The sequence below is a fragment of the Eleutherodactylus coqui genome, chromosome 11, assembly GCF_035609145.1.
Source record: "Eleutherodactylus coqui strain aEleCoq1 chromosome 11, aEleCoq1.hap1, whole genome shotgun sequence".
In the NCBI taxonomy this organism is placed as follows: domain Eukaryota; kingdom Metazoa; phylum Chordata; class Amphibia; order Anura; family Eleutherodactylidae; genus Eleutherodactylus; species Eleutherodactylus coqui.
In genome coordinates, this window is record NC_089847.1 from 20,032,648 (window position 1) to 20,048,849 (window position 16,202).

Below are 16,202 nucleotides of genomic sequence, written 5' to 3' on the forward strand. Positions count from 1 at the left end.
TTAATAATAAGAGGAAATAAAGTTTCTCCTTGTGTTGAGTACCAAGTTGTCACGAAGAAACCTATGTAATGCACCTCTGGGATATAAGGTATGCAAATGGGAGATGGTAATAGATGGTCTAATGTCTCTTTCATCAGACTTATAGCGAAGCCACCATACAACAGGTGGGGCTGCAGCAACATTATACTATTTCCCATTTGCATATGTATAGAACATAATGTTCTCTATCAACCGTAAATTTACCCAGTTCGGCCTAAATACGATCTCTCTACAACAAACCGTTCCTGGAAACCTGCAGAACACATCTACATGCTAGCAGCTCAGAGCAATTGGTCCCGCAGAGCGCAGCAGAAATGGGCCAAATCAATGTAGTCAGCCCCCCCCCCCCCCCCCTCCCTCCCCCCCTCCCTCCCCTCCCATACTCTCTTGGGGCGTCCTGCACATATGCATGAGAATGTGCTATAGAGGACACTATATCCAGTGCCGTATGTATCACAGCCAGCCTCTCCTGCCTGTCGACGCCTCGTTGGAGGATTCCGCTGTGCTAAATACTTCAGGGCTCTATTTTGCACAGAAAAGTTAATCCCAATTGAAATGAATAGCTTATTGGAGGTCACGGTGACCGGAGAGGCCGTTCCTTCACAGCGTTGGGTTGTACTCGCAGTCAGGGGATATAACCACACGTCCCGTTCATTGTGCACAAAACCTTTTCATCTGATAACAAGCTAGAACTTGCATGCACTGTGTTACTCCGACATGACTAAGACGTGCGAGCTAATCCCGCACAGACACATTGTCTTATGACACAAGTTTAAGGAGCTCCATATTTAGATCTGTTCTGGGTTATCGAGACACAAATAAGCCAAACATTCTACAGTACAGTCTGGGAACTCGTAAAGGGGTCTTCTCTAATGCAAGGACTTAAGGGGGCTGCAAGGGGCTTCCTAGAACTAGACCTTTTCTGACCGATGTAGTTAGTGTATGAGATATACAGCGCCACTGACCGCCACTTATCTCACCATCCTCATATCATTTCTGCTTGTCTGACCATGTATGTTTAAGACCTTATCCACACGGGCGATGCGTTTTGATGCCGGATGAAAATCGCATCAATGAAGAATAGCCGTGATTGATATTAATTAGCATTTTTTCGTTCATTCACATGGACGGATTGCAAGAAAAATATGCTGCTGGTCAGCGGAAATCCTCGGAATGACTTCTAATGCTTAAATAGAGCCGGCTGTCTTCTTTTCCCAGCAGCCGATGCAGGTAAACTCCTTCCCCCTCCGTTTTTTCCCCCCAGCTCCCATAGGAGTCTATGGGAGCTCCCAGCATTTTTCGGCTAAAGATAGGTCAAGACTAGAGATGAGCGAGCATTAGAGATGAGCGAACGTACTCGGTTCGGGTGTTATTGCACTCGAGCACCGCTTTTTCCGAGTAACTGACTACTCGGACGAAAAGATTCGGGGGGCGCCGGGGGTGAGCGGGGGGTTGCAGAGGGGAGTGGGGGGGAGAGAGCTCCCCCCTGTTCCCCACTGCTACCCCACGCTCCACCACGCCGCCCCCCGAATCTTTTCGTCCGAGTAGTCAGTTACTCGGAAAAAGCGGTGCTCGAGTGCAAAAACACCCGAACCGAGTACGCTCGCTCATCTCTAGCGAGCATACACGCTAAGGGCAATTACTCGATCGAGCATTGCCCTTAGCGAGTATCTGCCCGCTCGAAAGAAAAGATTCAGCTGCCGGAAGCGGGCAGGGAGCGGCGGGGGAAAGCGGGGAGGAACGGAGGGGAGATCTCTCTCCCCCCCCACTCCCCCCTGCTCACTGCCGCAACTCACCTATCATCCGCGCCGGTAGCCGAACCTTTTCTTCCGAGCGAGGAGATTCTCACTAAGGACAATGCTCGATCGAGTAATTGCCCTTAGTGAGTATGCTCGCTCATCTCTAGTCAAGAATAGAGACGAGCGATCGTACTCGGTTCGGGTGTTTTTGCACTCGAGCACCGCTTTTTCCGAGTAACTGACTACTCGGATGAAAAGATTCGGGGGGCGCCGGCTGGCGGCGTGGTGGAGTGGGGGGTAGCAGTGGGGAACAGGGGGGAGCTCTCTCCCCCCCCCCCCCCACTCCTCTCTGCAACCCCCCGCTCACCCCCGGCGCCCCCCAAATCTTTTCGTCCGAGTAGTCAGTTACTCGGAGAAAGTGGTGCTCGAGTGCAAAAACACTCGAACCGAGTACGCTCGTTCATCTCTAGTCAAGACCTATCTTTGGACGCAGCGTGAAAAATCAGCGATCGAAGACGGTCACCAATTTATTGTTTTGATGGCGTGATTTTTTCCCACGCCTGAAAATGGCTCATGTGAATGAATGCATTGGAGTAGCCGTGTAAAAACGTTTGTGTGAATGAGGCCTCATATTGCGTATCAACTTTAGCGTATGCGTGGCCAGCTTCATTCTTGACTTCCTATCCCCCTTCTACATGTAGTTGCCATCAAGCTTCACTAGATTCCCATTCTAGCAGGGCAGCAGTAGTAGAGCGCTTCATCTGGAAGCATTCAGTAAAGTGCCAGCCATCAATCCTTAAAAAAATAGTCACATCTTGGCTTTTTTATGGCTGAGATTGGAAAATCCGGAAACTCTGTTCCGATCATCTATCGGAAGGAGCCAAGCGCTTACCGCAGTGCTGTTTCCGTAGCTTCTACTGAAGTGAATGCGAGTTACGGAAACAGCGTGGGGCGCTGTGCTACACTATTTTCGCAGCTTCCATTCACTCCAATGAGAGCTAAAGAAGCAGCGCTGCACTGAGCATGCGGCCAAGCGGCAGTAGGTTCCAGCTAGTCCTGGCAATAGTTTCCCCATTTTGGCTATGAAAAATTGAGATGGGAATACCCCTTTAAAGGTACCTTTAAGGTAAGGATTACTAATGGCCAAATAATCGCTTGACAGAGCGAATGCAAATTATAGCCGTTCCGGCCAACAACAGGGTGATGAGCCATAACTGGTTCAATAGTTGATAGTCATTTCATTTCACTGGGTGATTAGACGTTGTTGGGTGTTGACTTACAGTTGTTCGTAGTTGAACGACTTGTGAACTAATTTGGATCCCCTCTAGGAGCGATAAGTCAGCAAACAACTAATGAGCAATCAACAATCAGCGACTTTTCTAAGTGACCATCTGAATGACAGCTGCTCCGTGTGAAGGTACCATTAGTACGGGAAGACTCCTTTTAATCCGGCATATGATAGGTGTCGGATTATCAACTATCCAGGACTATCATACAGCCATAGAAAATAGACAAAACTAACCTGTATGGGTACCAAGAAGTAGTCATGTGACATTCATCACCAGTGAATGCCACACTCCATCTGTCTTTAAAGGGGTTGTCCTGGAACTATCTTTCGGGCTGAAATACGTCGGCCCCAGGATGGGCTCTTATGGGAGCCAATAACAGCAGCTGGAGAAGGGAGGTGGGAGGGAGTTTTGCAGCGTGACTGCTAAACTCCCTCCCCCTTCTCTTCTCTCTCCTCCCCTCTGACTGTTTAAAATGGGAGGAGGCTCCGCCTCACTCCGTCCCTCCCATTGCTGGCTGCAGAGAAGGTGTGGGGAGGGAGCTTAGCTTCGCCCTCATCCCACCCCCTCCCATTGCAAACAGCTGGAGAGGAGGTGGCGAGGGTGAGGGAAGGGGGAGACAGCTTAGCAGAGCTAGCTGTCTCTCCCCGCCCAACGGCATTGTGGCCTAGCGTATATGTGCCGGGCCATCTGAACAGGCGCACAAAGGTTAGATTTGTCCACCTGTTCACGCGTTTTTAAATTAAAGGGGTTGTCTATTTTAGAAATCCAGTTTCAAGTATATTCAGAGTTACTAGAAAAGAGCCTCCTTCATGGACCAGAAGCAGAAAGCAGCTACAAAGAGCATCTCTGGAGGACCTAGCGGCCTATACATTATACAGCTACACCACCAATATCAATAGGCGCCATGTAATGCTTAATTTCTCCTGTGGTGGCGTTGCAAGGAAATCAAGCACTTCCTGACAAGCTTCTCAACCAGAAAGTTGGGGCTCCCAACAACAGGAAAACCTGTGATCAATGTGCTTTTGTGGGATCCTTCAGGGTCAGTTAAAGGGCTTGTCGGACAATGTTTGTTAACTATAGCAACAAATGTGTTAAAATACCAAAAGCAGCAGTAATTACCCGTCCTCTCCCTTGGTGCTCCATGGCTACCATCTGACTACCGCAACCAATCAGAGGACACAGCAGTCTTCTGCAATGACTACCACCTTACCACCGCAACCAATCAGAGGACGCAGCAGTCTTCTCGCCCCCAGCATCTGAGTGGTGATGCCAGCAGAATGGCACCTGACTGCCGCAGCCTTTGATTGGCTGCAGCAATCAGGTGGTAACCCTTCCTGAACAAAAAACGGTTGGACCTCTGGGTTGCATTGCTGGATCACCAGGACAGCGGATGGGTAAGTACCACTGCTTTTGGTATTTTAACACATTTGCAGATATAGTTTAAAAAAAAGTAACATAAACTGGAAACCCCTTTAACCCTTTCCAATCCACTGTCTGACGTCTGAAGACATTATGATTTAAGGCTGTACAGCTCCGATGTTGGAAGACGTCCGTCGGGGTTCTCTTACTGTATATTTCCAGCCTCTCTGCTGTCAGAGCCTATCCAACGTGTCACCTCATGCAGTACTGGCTTTAGCCAGCAGATAGCACCGTTGTATAACAGAAGAAAAAGAGTAAGCCCCCTAGGAAAACCAGGATACAAATTGGATTGGAAAGGGTTAAAAGGGGTTTCCTAATCCCCCACAGGATAGGAACAGTGTATGCTTTGGGAAATCAGCTGTAGTATTATATGGTCTCGGCAAGGAAGTGTTAATTGGATTGTTCATATTATTTGGGTACCATATAGTGGTTTTATGTTGACTGTATATGGCAGTATTTCCTTGACACTAAATGGTGGCACGGGGATAGAGGCTATTATGCTTCTTGTCCCATTTTCTATAAAATCAGTTCTAAGACCAAAAGAAGTTGTCCAAAGCAAATTACCCCTTTAAGGTATTAAGTAATTGTCTTGAAAATATCCTTGGTGAACCAAGACCAACGCATGAAAGTTTTAGCCGCGCAGCAGCAATGTAGGCAATCATGGTGCGGCTCTGTCCAGCGCCTCAATTTTGTGTAAAACGAGAGATTATGTATGTGCAATTACAATCACATAACAAACTAATTAAATAATCAAAGAGCCAATTACTGAGCTGTGACAAGCGAGTACTGACAAACTAATGAGCCCATTAATTATTAGCCAGGATCTCAGACTTGGCTTTAGAGATTTGATTGATCCACCGCTAATATTTTTGTATGTAAGTGACAGTATGATTGTATGTCTGCAGCGTAGGGTAGTAGACGAGGGCTGCAGGTGCACGCGGCGTCTCACCGCGGATGCTGTCGATCACTCACTCGCCTCCCTCCGCTATTCTAATTAATGCAATCAGGAATTACCCCATATGAAGCCTATACTATGAGATAGATAGATAGATAGATAGATAGATAGATAGATAGATAGATAGATAGATAGATAGATAGATAGGAGATAGATAGATAGATAGATAGATAGATAGATAGATAGATAGATAGATAGATAGATAGATAGATAGATAGATAGAAGATAGATAGATAGATAGATAGATAGATAGATAGATAGATAGATAGATAGATAGGAGATAGATATGAGATAGATAGATAGATATGAGATAAATAGATAGATAGATAGATAGATAGATAGATAGATAGATAGATAGATAGATAGATAGATATGAGATAGACAGATAGATATGAGATAGATAGATAGATAGATAGATAGATATGAGATAGATAGATAGATAGAAGATAGATAGATAGATAGATAGATAGGAGATAGATAGATAGATAGATAGATAGATAGATAGATAGATAGATAGATAGATAGATAGATAGATAGGAGATAGATAGATATGAGATAGATAGATAGATATGAGATAAATAGATAGATAGATAGATAGATATGAGATAGATAGATAGGAGATAGATAGATAGATAGATAGGAGATAGATGGATAGATATGAGATAGATAGATAGATATGAGATAGATAGGATAGATAGGATAGATAGGAGATAGATAGATAGATAGATAGATAGATAGATAGATATGAGACAGATAGATATGAGACAGATAGATAGACATGAGATAGATAGATAGATAGATAGATAGATAGGAGATAGATAGATAAATAGATAGATAGAAATACAAAAAGGCAATATTTCTATAACAAAACTAAAAAAAAGGGGAAATGGAAAATTTGACCCTAACCTACTGAGATGAGAACCTACCTAAAAGTGGAGCACCCACCCTGATGAAGAAAAGAAACCCCATGTCGAGAACCTGGAGTGACCCTGACTCTCCCTAGTTGGACCCAGATGAAATACCAATGCAGAAATAGCAATTAGTCAGGAGATAAGATGTTACAGCACCCTGAATATCCTCGACAGACTTATCTTACAGTGGAAAAGGATAGGAGCCACCGACTAGACAGTAACACTTTCAGACTAGAAGTATAACAATGAGGAGGAGCCTAAATAAATGTGTGCTGACAAGCGCTGATTGGCCAGCTGGGACGTATCACCTAACCAAGCAATCCACCTACAGACCAGCAGAGAAGTGCTAATATCGTCATCTAATGCCAAAATGACACTGAGCATGCGCTGCCGTGTGGATCAAATGTGGTTGGCCTGATGTTGTGAAGTCACCCTGGTCCCGATCCGACACGGCCGGCGAGCCGTGACAGAGTCCTTACATCCTGACAAGAGATCCTTCAAACCAGAGGAACGTGAGAGATACAGTGGGAAACGCAATGTTATTCTATCACTGTCACCATATCCTATTGTCTTATTCTCAGCCACTTACCTGCCATGCTGGATATGGTGACGAGTCTTCCTTTGGCTTTTCGCAGTAGAGGCATAAACATCTTGGTGACTTGAACAACTCCAATAAAATTCACATCCATACATTGCTTGTAGACACTTATGGGCAGCAATTCTGCGTCCGCCATGTATCCAAGAACCCCAGCATTGTGCACAATACCCCAGAGACCTAGAGCAATGGACACAGAAAGAAGTATTAATGCTCATGGTAGGGATGCATCCCAGATATAGATCGCTATCATATACACCAATGTGCCATAAAGGATGCACCATCGAATGATATCCTAGATGTCAGAGCTCAGTATTACAAGTTCTCTAGAACATTTGTTGTCCAACGAGGGATGCAATGGCCAAAGAAAAGAAAAACGCCAAATCACTCCATGGGATCGCATTTACCTCTTTAGCAGCTTGGGTTTAGACCTGGAAGATGGCCGGCCAGTGGGACATGACAGCAGTTACCTTCTCATCACATTTTTTGGTACAAACAATATCTGATTTTATTTGGTTGATGGTCAACGATTGGGCTGCTGTAATTGCCCAATCAGAGGATCAACTTGAAGCTTCTGAGCAACAATGCAAAGTCTGAACCAGGGTCCTCATCTGTGATATTTATAGGAATGGTGTCTTCTTATACAGCAAAGGAGCCTTTGGGTCACAGCGGTCACAGGTCAGGCACCAGGGTCCAGGTGCGAGTAGGTAAAGTCCCCTGGTGCAAGCACCAAGTCATGACTGACTCCTTGGCAGACTGTTTTTGCGGGGTGGTTTGCCTTCCCCAGTCATCTTTTACCCCCTCAGAAGGATGGAAGGCTGAGTCAGTGTGGATTGAACTCATAGCCTTCAGGTCATGAGCAAGAGCTTAGGACTGAATTTATGCTGCCTTACCACCCTTTAGCTAAACCCAGTGTCCAGGAATGGTTCGGACATCACAAACTGAGGGTAGCAGTGAAAATTGTCTATCATATACTGAATAGCTACTTTATTAGAGCCCCCCCCCCCCCCTATCTAGTGGCACGTTGGATTTCCTTTGGTCTTCAGAATAGCTGTGACAGATTCCATAGGTGTAGAAATAGTTCTACAGGAACATTGGCCCAAGTAACGGTGAGTTGTGTGTTTCGACATGTTAGCTGGATCACCAGTGTTGTTTTCAGCTGCAATTTGCTTGACTGTAGACCACCTGTTGGTCAGAATAATTCCTGACATCCTCCTCTGACCCCTTTTTTTGGTGATGAGTTGTTTCTGTCTACAGGATTCCCTTTTGTTGGATAGTTTTCCTCGGTCACACCATTCTTGGTATACTCTCCACAGCATTACATGAGAAAACCCCACAAGGTTGCTAGTGAAATCCTGGTCCCAGCTAGTCTAGAGCCGATGACCAGGTCTTGTTGGGAGTCACTCAGATCGCTGGATTTTCCCATTTAATGCGGATTCACACTGAAACTGATTGACAGGAAACTTCTCACATGATTTTATGCTGTACTTTGGGGTCACAGGTCTAATTTCCATATAGGGAAGCTCCAATCGTAGATGGACCGGGGTCTCTAATGAAAGGGCCATTCAGTGTATTACTATATGGTGACAGTGATTTGTGCTTCCTGGGTTTGTTACAGTAAGGTTTCTACCAGCAGCTATTGGTTACCCATACCAGAAAATATGTGCCAGTTTCCGCCTCTTTTGGAAAATGCAAATGATCACATGACAACTAAGTTCCACCCATAGAGGGAACAATTTAGAAATGGCTGCTGCCAGCAATGCATTATGGGCCATAAGTAAAATGAAAGAAATAAGATACTTATAAACTTCTTTCCTGCAGGAATATCAATATAAGATGACACCCGTTTTCTAGAGTTTGCCTCGTGGTGTCAGCATTCCAGCCGAACTTGAAAATCTGCGTCATCCTCAACAATACGATTTTAAAAAATGCGTTGAGAATAGTATTAACCCCTTAATGACAGCCTTTTTTCCCATGTTATGTTTTTCTTCCCCGCTTTCAAAAAATCCTAACTCTTATTTCTCAATCTACGTCGCAGTCTGAGGGCTGGTGTTTTGCGGGACGAGTTGTATGTTTCAATGGTGCTATTTAATGTAACATATAATGTACTGAAAAACTTTTAAGAATTTCTATGTGGAAAAAAACAGCAATTCCGCCATCTTTGCCGCGGTCTTATTTTTACGGTGTGCACACGATCACTTTATTCTGTGCTTCGTACGATTACGACAAAATCAAATAGTCTTTTTTTTTGCTGTACTATTTTTAAAAATTTAAATATCTGTGGGAAATAATGAGATTATTCCCATCGTCTGACCGCCAAGACTTTTTTTTTCTGTCAGCATAGTTGTTTGCGGGCTCATTTTTTGCGAGACGTTCTGTGGTTTGTATTGGAACTAGAGATGAGCGAGCACCAAAATGCTCGGGTGCTCGTTACTCGGGATGAAATTTTCGCAATGCTCGAGGGTTCGTTTCGAGTAATGAACCCCATTGAAGTCAATGGGCGACCCGAGCATTTTTGTATATCGCCGATGCTCGCTAAGGTTTTCATTTGTGAAAATCGGGGCAATTCAACAAAGTGATGGGAACGACACAGCAACGGATAGGGCAGGCGAGGGGCTACATGTTGGGCTGCATCTCAAGTTCACAGGTCCCACTATTAAGCCACAATAGCGGCAAGAGTGGGCCCCCCCCCCCCACTGTCAGCGTAAAGATCGTTCTCCTCTGCCATAGCTGTAACAGCTGTGGCAGAGAAGAACGATGTTTGCCCATTGAATTCAATGGAGCCAGCAATACAGCAGGTTCCACTGAAAGCAATGGGCTGCCGGCGATCGCAGGATGAATTGTTGGGAAGGGGTTAAATATATAAGCCCTTCCCTGCAATTCATCCAGAAATGTGTTACAATAAAAATATATACCGGCGTATAAGGCGACGGGGCGTATAAGACGATCCCCCAACTGTCACCTTATACGCCGGCAATACAGTGGAGCAAAGAATAAAAATCATTACTTACTTCTTCTGATGTTCTGCGGCGCTCCTGCAGGCTGTCACTCCCTCCTGGTCCACGGCAGAACATTGCTTTCTGGACGCAGGGCTTGAAATCCCCGCCTCCAGAAACACAGCCAATCACAGCCATTCAATGACATCATTGTCATTGGCTGTGATTGGCTGAAGGCACGTGTGTTTCTGGAGGCGGGGATTTAAAGCCCTTCGTAGAGAAATCAATGCTCTGCCGGGAACCAGGAGGGAGCGACAGCCTGCAGCAGCGCCGCAGAACGGCAGAAGAAGTGAGTAATGATTTTTATTCTTTGCTCCACTGTATTGCCGGCGTATAAGGTGACAGTTGGGGGGTCGTCTTATACGCCCCGTCGCCTTATACGCCGGTATATATTTTTATTGTAACACATTTCTGGATGAATTGCAGGGAAGGGCTTATATATTTAAGCCCTTCCCGACAATTCATCCCCGCGCTCGCCGGCAGCCCATTGCTTTCAGTGGAACCTGCTGTATTGCTGGTTCCATTGAATTCAATGGGCTAACATCGTTCTTCTCTGCCACAGCTGTTACAGCTGTGGCAGAGAAGAAGGATTCATCTTCTATATGTTCTCAATGGGGTCGGCGCTGCTGCCGCCGGCCCCATTGAGCGCATATAGAGAAGATTTATGGCCTTAAGAAGGACCGTTGGGGTTCTTGAAACCTAAAATAACTCCTAACACTCTCCCTATAGCAGCTCCACCAAGATACCACTTTCCCTGAACTAATGTCAGAATGCATCTGAGGCGAGCCGCGGGAGGGGCCGATTTTTATACTCGGGTGACACCTGATCTCGCCAGCCACTCACTGCAGGGGGGTGGTATAGGGCTTGAACGTTGCAGGGGGAAGTTGTAATGCCTTCCCTGTCTTTCTATTGGCCAGAAAAGCGCGCAAATTTCTCAGGGAAGAAAATGAAAGTAACCCAAACACCGCGTGGTACTCGTTACGAGTAACGAGCATCTCGAACACCCTAATACTCGAACGAGTATGCTCGCTCATCTCTAATTGGAACCATTTTGTAGTTCATATCACTTTTTGATGGCTTTTTATGAAATTTTTTGTTGAAGATGAGGGGACCAAAGAAGAGCAATTCTGGTGCTGAGTAATTTTTTTTATCCAACGACAGTCACCATATGGGATAAATAATCCATTACATTGATAGATCAGACTTTTACAGATGCAGAGATACCAAATATGTATATTTTTATTTTAATGTTTTTTATTAGAATTTTCAGAAAAGGTTTTTAACTTTATTTTCCTTTTATTTTTTTAGTATTAACTAACAAAACTGTTTATTTATTTTCCTAATTTTTTTTTTTGTCTCCACACTGGACTTGAACTTGTGATTGCTTGATCACTAATGCAATACCATACTATAGTATTGCATTATACTGTGTTCTGACAGGTAGTCTATAAAGACATACCAAAAGCTTTTCTTGATAGGCAATCAGCCACGACGGCCCTGGGACCCTTCAGAAGGACCTAGGTTGTCATGGCAACCAAACGACATCTTGCAATATCGGGGGGGAGGGGGCATTTGGAACCCCTGTGCAGCAATAGGGGCGTTTAAATGCCTCTGTCAGAATTGAAGGTTGATCGCAGCTGTTGTCAGTGGGTGTCGGCCATGAACACCCGCCATGTATGGAGTGGAATTGGCTTCTGATCCTGCGTCATACAAACCCATGCCCAGAACGTAAATGAGGCATCAAGGGTTAAAACACTGCAGGCTTAGTAAATATGAAATTTTTTGCTTATTCCAATTGAAATAAATGAGTAGGACGAAGATCCTGGAAATCCTTGTGTCTCATCTAGTATTAGCATTCACTGTGGGACCCGTATTGTCCAACCTGCCATCAAACCGGCCTCTATAGCCTGTAGAAGGCTATGTGATGTTCTAGGTAAGCTTCAGTCTCCCGGGGTCGGAATGTTTAATTCAGCTGAAGATACTCAGCACTGAAATATATTCAGAGTCAGGAGACGGTCCGCCCGTTGTGCGCTTGTGTAAAGAGCGTATTTACATTCACCGACAATGTATTCACGGCTGTTATCTCACCACTTCTAGATTTCACTGCATAATTCCATCATTATGGGGTTTTCGTGGAGGATCTCTGCTTCCATAATGTTCCAGGGAAAATCGTCTCAGAAGCCAAATGTGACCCTCAAGGCGTGCTCAAATGGCTTCTTAAAGGGGTTCTGTCAAGACTGACTTTTATCAGCTATCTACAGCAGAAGTCTGATCGGTGGGGGGTCTTACATCTCTCGAGATCCCATGTCCCTCATCCTCATTGGAGGGTTTCTGTATCCCCCGTAGTGAGGAGACTGAATGGAGCGCTGGTCGCGCATTGCTCTATTCACTTTCAATGGGACTGCAGAGATACCCGAGACACCCACTCGAGTTTTTCTGCCAGCCCCATCGAAATGAATGGAGCACTGATCGTATATGTTCCCTTCGTGGTGACGTCACTATAGAGGGAGAAGCAAGCCCCACAGTGAGAGTCAAAGTGGAACACGGGTCCCTTTCTGAAGATGAACGGGGGTCTCAGTGGTGAAACCCCCAACAATTAGCAGGTTATACAATATCCTTGACAAGTATCCCCTTTGGATAGGGAATAACTTGCAATCTTGATACAATCCCTTTAAACCCTACCAAGATTCCTGCTAAATGGTAATGTTGGCCATCCAAATGAATTGGGCACCAGACCATAGCTGATGCCTGTTGATAGGCAGAAATATAGTATATACTGATTGAGTGCAGTAAAACATTGCAGTGGGACAAACAACATAGTCCACATAAGAGCAGATTACTTTGGTCACAGATCTCTAAAGTTGATTTCATCTTTTGGTCCATGAATAATGACCACCACAAACTATCACGAATGGGCTGGATTCTGAGCATAGTCATATTCTGACCTCACTAAAGAATAGAGTGTGACGATACTACTCACGTCTGAGGGATTTACGTCAAATGTGCCCAGCTGCTCAGGAAACCTACTTGATTATAAAGGCTATGGCTTAGAGTAGTGTTTCCCAACTCCAGTCTTCAAGGCACCCCAACAGGTCATGTTGTCAGGATTTCCTCAGTATTGCACAGGTGATGTAATTATTGTCAGGGCCTCAGACATTGCCACGGGTGTTCTCTCTATATGATATCCTGAAAACATGACCTGTTGGGTGAGGCGTGAGGACTGGAGTTGGGAAACACTGGCTTAGGATCTAAGGCGAATGTCTGGTCTACATGTTAATGTCTTTATTATGGTCCCTACTCTCTTTGGCCGAGACTGTAAGAGTTGCCTTGTTTTTTTATGTTCATTGTTAGATCCCTAAAAGCAGGAACGTGTTCCATTGGTTCGGTGGTAGCTCTCTTGGTGTTATGTTATGTACCTGCATCATGCAGCTGGCTTCTTACTTCATTATAGGCAGTCTTTATCTGTCCCGGGTTTGTGACATCAAGTTGGACCAAACGAAGCCTTGGAGAACAAACCCTCCTAAGTTCTTCGGCACCTTGCCCTTTCTTATCCAAAACACCAGCATAAACAAGAACACCAAGTTCATCCAAGTACTTAGCTAGAGCATGTCCAAGTCCCGAATCACACCCTAAACAAAAGGAAAGAAAAGTGAGAAAATGTAGTCCATCCAAAGCAAACACCTCTCCCCCACATCAGCCAGGAACAATCTGCAATCTTTGTTGACTACAACCTTTGAAGCTCTACAAGAGCTTTGACTGGAGACTTCCACATCAGTAACCCCATAGCCCAAGGCTTGCTAAATTAAAGGAGACATTGTTTTTCCTTCAGAGATAATCCTTTAATTTAACAAAATACCAAACACCTTCTGACAGACTTTGCAGTTAAATTTTACATTCCAAAGGAGAGAATTGTGTCGGCACGTCGAAAGACTGCGAAGGAAGAAAAAGTGCTCCAGACAGGGAGAAACTAAACCTGTCTTATTGATCTGTACATTGTAATGAGAAAATTCTGATATAAACTGGTTTATGCTTAAGGTGCCCTAGACATTGGAAATACATAGAGACAACTATACGAGTCGAATGAAGTCAAAGACGCTACTAAGTTCTGCCAACTATTCTTGAACAAGGGGTCTTAAAAGTGTGGGAACACCCATATAGAATGAAAACGGTTTGGTAGACGGTCATGCAATTTTGCGTACAAGCTGTGGGGATAGGTGGAAACCTGTTCAGCCATATCATTAACATGACGGCCATTTTGAACTCTCAGCTCTTTAACCAGAAAAAAATAATGATGTTCTTCTTTTTAACTTTATTAACTTTATTCGTTCTTATGTTAACATAGTGATTTTTCTTAATTACAGGCTATGGGAATGATGGCATTCTCTCAAGCGCAACGTGCTGTGATTGTCCTTATGTCAGGTGAATGAAGTGCACATGCCATCGCTGCATATTTCAATCAACGCCACCCAACCAGACCTCCCATTGCCCACAATGCAGTTGCCATACATCTTTCTAAATTTAGAGAAACAGGTTCTGTGGATGATAAACCAAAATTGGGATAACCATAAACCGTGACTAATGAAGCATCAGAGATGAGCGAGTATACTCGCTAAGGGCAATTGCTCGAGCGAGCATTGCCCTTAGCGAGTACCTGCCCGCTCGAGACAAAAGGTTCGGGTGCCGGCGCGGGGGAGCGGTGAGTAGCGGCAGTCAGCAGGGGAGAGCGGGAGGTGAGAGGGAGAGAGAGATCTCCCCTCTGTTCCTCCCCGCTCTCCCCCGCAGCTCCCTGCCCGACGCCGGCACCTGAACTTTTTGTCTCGAGCGGGCAGGTACTCGCTAAGGGCAATGCTCGCTCGAGCAATTGCCCTTAGCGAGTATACTCGCTCATCACTTATCAGTAACAGCTGTTCTGACCTCATTCATCAGTAATGGTTTTTGGTCATCCAGATTTGCATTGTGGGTAATGGGAGGTTTGGTTGGGTGGTGTTGATTGAAAAATGCAGTGATGCCATGAGTACTTCATTTACCTGACATATGGACAGGTTTATCAGCGACTGAACCTGTTTTTCAGAAATTGGACAAAATTCTCCACCAGTTTGATATATCACACACCCAACTTTCCATTGTAAAAAATTAGAGTTCAATCCAAGATAGAGGGATTCAAAATGGCCGTTAGGTTGGCAACGAGGTCTAACAGGTTTCCCCCTTCCCCTGCAGCTTGTATGCAAAGTTTCATCACCATCAGCCAAACCATCTTTATTCTATATTGGTGTTTCCACACTTTTGAGACACCCTGTACTATTAAATGTATAAATATCCTAATTTTCATAGAGCTGAACATGTAGTGCAAGAAAAGGACAGTGTCCCGAATCCCGATCCTTTGGCAAGTGGTCAATTACATACAGTGGAGCCTTGTAAATGATGACACACAGAGTCCCTACAGTTCTACGTTATGGAGCACCATAAGCCATTAACTAATTACAGTGATAATCTTAAGCCGCCCATACACAATAAAGTTGATGAAAATTAATGATTTTAATCAAAATGATTGCTTATTGGGTGAAATTCAACAATAAACGGTTGTTTTAGCCAACTGATTGATGACCGACTGAAAGAAATTGGCCGAAAATCATTCCCAAACAGATCTTTTGGTCTTCACTTAGTGTCATTAAACTTGTATAACCAGTTTGAATGACTTTGATAGTGAGGTTATGTTTACATCTGCACCAGAGGTTCTGTTCTGAGTCTGTGAGACAGGTCTGGTATAAAGTCCAGGACAAAATAGCACATCATGCTGCTCTATGTCATCTGAAAAAATTCCGGGCAGCATGCAGGGAGCTGGATAGACCTCACTGAAGTCAACTGGGTCCACCTGGTGCCATTCAAGATCAACATATGCCAGATTCAGGGCTTGCATGTTTTCTGTGTTAGGTCTGCTACCCGTGCTTGCCACCCTCTTGCGGTCCTGGGCAGATGCAAGCATCGCTCTGCTCCTCCTGTGTATACGGACTCTATATGTGTGTTTTCTACCTGCACTGAAAGAGTTAACAAGTTCTCTGGCTCTCAGCCCAGCTGCAGGGTTAATAGGCATTACTCTCCTATTTAAGCTGGGCTGGGGCACTTACTCTTGGCCAGAGAGTTGTTGTGTGTTAGTCTCAGACACCCAGCTTTCTTGGGTCGCCTGTTTCTGTCTTCATTGTCTGTTTGATCCTGTATCTGTATTCCGTTTATTGGTTGCCTCCCTGCCTCTGCACTTTAT

At 44.8% G+C, this 16,202-nt stretch overlaps 1 protein-coding gene across 1 annotated transcript in view; it reads right to left on the reverse strand.

Moving 5' to 3' along the window:
• The window catches only part of HSD17B2 (hydroxysteroid 17-beta dehydrogenase 2), a 45,245-nt gene that overhangs the window by 5,901 nt on the left and 23,142 nt on the right, over positions 1-16,202 (reverse strand). The window contains exons 2-3 of the mRNA XM_066582822.1: positions 13,360-13,572; positions 6,942-7,127 (exon numbers count right to left, since the gene is read on the reverse strand). Of these exons, the coding sequence (XP_066438919.1) occupies positions 6,942-7,127; positions 13,360-13,572 (399 nt within the window). The remainder of the gene's footprint in view (positions 1-6,941; positions 7,128-13,359; positions 13,573-16,202) is intronic.